Source organism: Pteropus vampyrus, unplaced genomic scaffold (assembly GCF_000151845.1).
Source record: "Pteropus vampyrus isolate Shadow unplaced genomic scaffold, Pvam_2.0 Scaffold125, whole genome shotgun sequence".
In the NCBI taxonomy this organism is placed as follows: domain Eukaryota; kingdom Metazoa; phylum Chordata; class Mammalia; order Chiroptera; family Pteropodidae; genus Pteropus; species Pteropus vampyrus.
In genome coordinates this window covers 937322-943792 of record NW_011888906.1, presented here as the reverse complement: position 1 = coordinate 943792, position 6471 = coordinate 937322, and the positions used below count along the sequence as shown (strand labels likewise).

Below are 6471 nucleotides of genomic sequence, written 5' to 3'. Positions count from 1 at the left end.
GGTCATACCCGCAGGATGAGCTGTTCCTGAGTGTAAGAAGGAGAACCCTCGGTCACAACCACAACTGGCACATGGTAGCGATTCTGGGAGAGCACAGCGGCGGCAGAGGCCACACTGAAGGCTTCTGAGAGTGAGTCAAAGTTCTTCTTGCTGAAGATCGCATTCATTAGCTGGACCACCTGATCCTGAAAGAAAAGAGAAATGTAGCTTGGGTTCCTCCTCCAACAGGAAGGTGGGAGAGTCACTCTCCCCTCCCCACCTGGCTCAAGTCATTCCTTATCTGTTTCTAGGTGTTTGTTTATATGGAAAGCATTTTAGCCATTAATCCATGTTGGTAGAGGGGGAAAAAGCAAATATTCTTCATGTAAGTATAAAACTTGGATTTGGTGGTTGTTGTTTTTTTTCCATTTTCTAGTACAAACTGAAATTTATGCACTGATTTGTCAACTATTTATTGAATGCTTACTATAGAAATACAAGATAATTCTAGATAACTACTGATATGAAAGTATATTATAAAATAATTATACCAGTAACCATTTGTTCAATATACATGCCAGGCACTGTGACAGGTGTTATACATGTATTAACACAAACCTTGACAAAGACCCTGAAAAGACTGATATTATCGATGTTTTTCAAACGAGGAAACTGAGGCTAAAGGAGGCTAAGTAACTCCTCCTAGTTATAACAGCATGACCAAAATTCACATGTAGGTCTGTTTGTCTCCAAAGTCCTTCCACAATAAAATCTGTTATTTCCTGATTCCCCTCCCCATCCCAGTTAAGCTACCTTCCCTCCCAGTCCACCTCTGAGTAGTACATTGGGGCTAAATCTGTATTTACAAGACTGAACCTTATAGCCAAAACATAGATTAGAAAGAAACTAAAATAAATCTCCATTAACAACTAATGGGCTGCTTAGAGGAGAAAACTGAAAGCAATTTTTTAAAAAAGTGGAACCTAAAAGACATTATTAAAATTCTGGAGGTTGTTTGCTTAGGAAGAAACATTTTCCACTTCAATCAGTTTTGTTTTTTAAAATCTACCATCTACAAAAGCACTCCCTTGTTCCTAACAGTGCATTCACAGTTGATGCAAAATAATTTTCTTTAATTGTACCAATTACATTTTTCCATCACTAGGCTGTTGACATGTTAAAATGGGTGACTGTTCACCAGAATGGTGTCAAAAGCAGTGACAGCGAAATTACTCCAGCCAAATACCTGGTTAGTAGAAACTTAGGAAAAAAGCAAGAAAAAGTTTAAGTTGTATGTGAAGAATATCACCAATTTATCTACTGTGTATAAGTGTCCCTAAATGATTTGTATCCTAAGACCCACACTTTAACATAAAACAAATGAAAACAGAGTATATCTCTAGACCTCCAACACTTAGGATGAAGGAAAAGACAACATAAGAATGTTAATACATGAATAAATTATTAGATCGTATCCTTTGTAGAAAATATGAAATTAATTCAAATTACCTGACAGATAATATTTTATCATTTACTTGAAGAAATTCGGCACAGAACTCATAATGCATAAAAGAAAAGTTCTAACTTGGAACCCAAATCTCTCCTCTTAAAATTAAAACAACGGCAGCTTGTACTTTAGGTCCTTTCGATCAAGGGCTGGTAACCTTCTCACAAACGAGGGGCACAAAGAGAGCCCGACTCAAAAAGACTCCCCACACACAATACAATGAAAGGTTCTTTCAGGTTAACAAGCTCCTCTCGAAAAAGGAAAAGGAAAAAGGAATTAACTCTTGGTAGATGTCTGGTAGACGCACATGCCTCTCAGTGAACTGCGTCAATCAGCAAAGATTAGCTAAGATTTAGCCATTGCTGAGGATGAGGGGGGAGGGGAGCACACAGGAAATTTTGAAGTACAGGGCACTTCTTGAGAAAAATAGGATTTGTATGGGCCACCGATGTGGAAAGCATTCATGATACAAGCAGTAAAGAGTATCAGGAAGAAAAGGAAGGTGAAACAAAAGTAATACACCTGGCTTTCTTGTCACTACCCTGTGACATGCTCATACCCCATTTAAAGCAAATGTAACAATTGTTGACATGTCTATCCCACTGGCAACCAGTTACTTGAGGAGAGGATTACATCTTTCTATTTCTCATTCTCAAGACACTGAGTGACTACATCCAAGGCTAACTGAATAGCCTTCTCTGATAAAAGCTACCCTTAGCAGAAAAAGTCGACAACCCCTTTGGGATTCATGCCTGCTGATTGTTAGACAGGTACCTCCTTAATGGATGGCTCAGTCCTCACATGGTCCATAAGCTTGTAGGTGGCAGCCACGAATAATGCTGTTGTTTCCAGTCCTTCTTCAAACTGGAGATATACGCCTCCCAGTTCATCTAGGCGAGCAACAAGGTCCTGTCTCAATGAAATGGAAGTTATGTTAGAAGTTTAGTGATAACAGAAATGAGATGCACAAACCACTGTCACCTGAGTGCAGTTTTGAGAAATCTCATTCTAAATCTGGAGACCACCTCAGTCACTTAGTATTTATCAAAAAAAAAAAAAGGTGCTTAGGCAGAGAGTAGAGTATATCGTACAGGCATTTGAAAAGGACAGTATCTTCTGCAGCTCTGCGAGTGCTCCTTCCCTGACTCTCTGTACTCAAGCCTGAGCCCAGGAGTGATACATAGAAGGCACCAGCTGCTCTGGGCAGAAGGCCAGTGGGCCAGGCTACAGTGAACCCAGGAAGCATCGTGACACAGATGGATTCCATGGCCATCCATTTGGATACAACCTACAGAGCAGAACATTTCACTTTCTTATTCAATGCTCTAAGGATGAAGAGAGACATATTGCTCTCATGGGCAACAGGATGAGGCAGCTAATATGCTTGTACGGCAGCCAGTGATGGCACCGTCAGGACTGCCTGTCATCACTGGCTGTGCAGTCCATGAGAGCAGTTTCTGAGCAGCAGGAGGTCCTGGGCAAAGGAAAGGATGGAGTAATAATAAAAAACCACGGTGATCACTTGCTGAACACCTATTATGTACTAGGCACTTTAGAATCTCACTTGTTCCTATGATCACCAACAAAGGAAATTGAGGGTTAGGCATTAAATAATTTGCCTGAGATTACAAAGTAGTAAGTAGCAGAAAAAAATATTTGAATTTCAGGTTTTTAGGCTCTAAAATCTGTGGACGATGAGACGCTACCTATAAAAGACTGGAAAAGTAGTTTGTTGCCTAATTGATGGGGTAATTATACCAGCCTAACAAGTATTCCCTGGGACATACTGCTGTGATACAAAGAACATAAGAATGCCATGGATATGTAAAAAAATGTAACTGGCTATAACAAAGAATGCAAGTCTATCTGCAAGGTTCTTCTAAAGGGTTTCAAAGACAGGAGCTGAGAAATTCCTTTGGCAAAGTAAATTCACACCTCAATCTCCTCCACGATGGTTCTCAGGTCAGCCTGCTGGGATAAGTGGGATGCTGTCTGCAGAGCCTGGACCGTTCTGGAAGGTAAAGAGTAGAACTCTAATGAATGACAAGTCTCCTTTCATCTACTCACCCCTTCCTCTATTGGGACACCTTCACAAATATCTTTCTTATTCTTTAGAAGTATAAAAGTCTCAACCTTTAAGGAGCTTATTTACAACCTAGTTGAAAAAATGTGACAAAGACCATTACATTACAAAGACCGTTATAGATAGAGGAAAGGCAATCTGGGCAACAAAACCTGCAAGAAGTACTGTGGGCACAGAGAAGAGTGAAAATACAGGTTCACCTCCTCTGAAAAATCAGTTTTGTCCCTAATGACATCACACATAGAACACTGAGACTAACTTAGGTTTAAAAGAAACTCTTACAGGGAACAAGATTCAATTGACCAAAGGTCTATTTGGCAGAAGCTGGCTGCCTGTTAATTTTCTACTTTTCTTACTCCGAGACCAAAGAAATATTGTAGAATCTACATATATACATTGTTGGATAGAATCTGGTGCAACTTTTCTGAAACCAGATTAATTCAATATGAACAGGAAGCATTCCGTAAATGCGTGTGGAATGGCCGATGCTTGTGCTATCGTCATCCTGCTGGGTAACCTGTAAATCACTCATCCTAAGGCATTAAATAAGATGAAAGAAATAAAAGATTTGGTTCCCATATTTGTCAAAACTTCAAACAATACATTACTAAGAAAGTAAAAATTCCTATAACACCTACCCCTAAAAGATAACTATTCTCCAATTTATTACCTTAATAATATATTACATATATCCTTCCACGAGTACATACAAATGTACTTCATAATTATTAACAATGACATAGTACTGCACTGCTTAGATGTACCGCACTTTACTCACTTAATCTCCAGTTGATAAACAGTAAATGTTTTACTAGGTCACACAATGCTGTAACTGATAACCCTTACTCATACACAGATATCTACATATACACATTTTTTAATTTATTCAAGTGAAATTTCCATCATAAAATTGGCCATTTGTAAGTGAACAATTCAGAGGCAGGTAGTATATTTCACAATGTTGTGCAACCACCTCTATCTAGTTCCAAAATATTCCCATCAGTCCAAAATACAACCTTTACCTATTAAGCAGTTTCTTTCCATTTTCCCCTTCCCTCGGCCGCTGGTAACCACCAATCTACCTTCTGTCCCTATGGATTTCCTATTCTGGATATTTCCTATAAATAAAATCATACAATATGTGACCTTTTGCGTCTACCTTCTTTCACTTAGCAGAATGTTTTCAAGGCTCATCTATGTTATAGCATGTATAATATTTCCCTTATTTTTGTCCACTTATGAGTGGAGATTTCTGTAAGATAAACTTTTTAAGGTAGACTATGGTAGCTAGCACATAGCATATTATCTTAAGGGCACATAGGACTTTTTATTAGGTTCTATTCTCCTAATACAGATAACTTGAAAAATGTAAATGGTACTATTCTGGGTGGAATGGAGAAAGCTGAGGACCCCTGGTGGTTAAGCAGACTGCCGCTCAACCCTGGAATGGTTCCCTAATTCCCAAGAGAGGACTGGGTCTTTGTGTAAAACCATTTATTAAGTCAATGTGTTGGCGAATGCGGAGTGAGAATTTGTCTGCTTTCATCGAGATCATAACAATTTAGATTCCCTCCGTGGAAAACTAATTCCATTAGGATGACAAGTTGGAAAACAGAGGAGTCACAATTCACAAAGAGGGAAGCCTCACAGTATTCACTGACTCCTATGAGATGCTTGTTGTTATAATGCACTTGAAAAAAATGAAACCTGAATTTCCAAACAAGATAAAAATCCCACATCTGCCCATGATAAATGCTGAGCCCAGCTAAGGCTGCTAGGATACCCTAGAAAGAATTTTTCAATTAAGATATCGTTTTTCTCTTCTTTGGCATGAATGAGCATCATGCTGGTAACAACCTCAGAAGTTTCTAGAATGAAATTAATCCACTTAAGTGTTTGAAAAGTTTTGTCACCAGCTTTAATTACTTATTCCCCAGCAAGCAGTTTCCTTCCATGTGGAGTAGTATATGCGAACACTAAGAAAGCAGACCCTGTCTTGCCAATATACAGCAGATAATTCAAAGAACTTGGGTTATAAGAGACCACAATGGCACCTTTTCAGATGGTTCACTCAAACCTACAAATAAGTTTTTTCCCATTCTAGTCAAGTTTATATGAACATTCATCTCCTAGAATACGCCCACTTAAATGCAGAAGACGCACTTAGAAGAGTCCTAATTTATGTCATATTCCCTTAAATAGGACAAATTAGTAGTATATTATATAAGGCATCCTGCCAGTTTGATCTTCACAATTATCCTATGAGACAGGTATTATTCTCTCTGTTTTACATATGAAAATACTGAGGCTTAGAACCCTGCTCATTCATGGTCACAGAGGTATTAAGCAGAAGAGCCTAGATTTGAATACAGTTCTATCTGATCCCAAATGTGTGCTCTTTCTACCTGTATGCTTTCAACAAGAGAAGAAAAACACAAAATATAGTTTCGGCCTTTATTAACTCTTTGTTGGACACCTACCATGTGCCATGAGTGCTGCAAATAAAGAAGCTTACAATCTAATAGAGATATAATTACAATTCAAACAAGGAGGTAACCAGCTCTCTAAGAAATCGACCTAAGAAGGAAGGGCTCTAGAGGAGAAGTAACTCCATTTGTGGCATGACCACTAAGAGCCAGGCACTGCACTAGGCTCTCCACATGTATTATCTCATTTAATCCTGACTCTTGTTTTAGGATGTAAAGATTATTGGTCTCATTTATGGCCATGCCACCCTGAACAAGCCCAATCCCATCTGATCTCGGAAGCTAAGCAGGGTTGGGCCTGGTTAGTACTTAGATGGGAGACCACCTAGGAAGACCAGGTGCTGTAGGCGTAAAAACTAAAAAAATAAGGGATTGTAAGCTGACAAGGTCTTTGCAATCTGTGAGGTCAACCAAGG

General features: G+C 39.0%; 1 protein-coding gene and 1 pseudogene across 1 annotated transcript in view; one reads left to right on the top strand and one right to left on the bottom strand.

Annotated features, from left to right (window-relative positions):
* The window catches only part of RPN2 (ribophorin II), a 53295-nt gene that overhangs the window by 30117 nt on the left and 16707 nt on the right, over positions 1 to 6471 (bottom strand). The window contains 3 exon segments of the mRNA XM_023534446.1: positions 9 to 185; positions 2261 to 2395; positions 3422 to 3497. Coding sequence (XP_023390214.1) covers positions 9 to 185; positions 2261 to 2395; positions 3422 to 3497 — 388 coding nt within the window.
* LOC111743994 lies at positions 6287 to 6405 on the top strand (annotated as a pseudogene).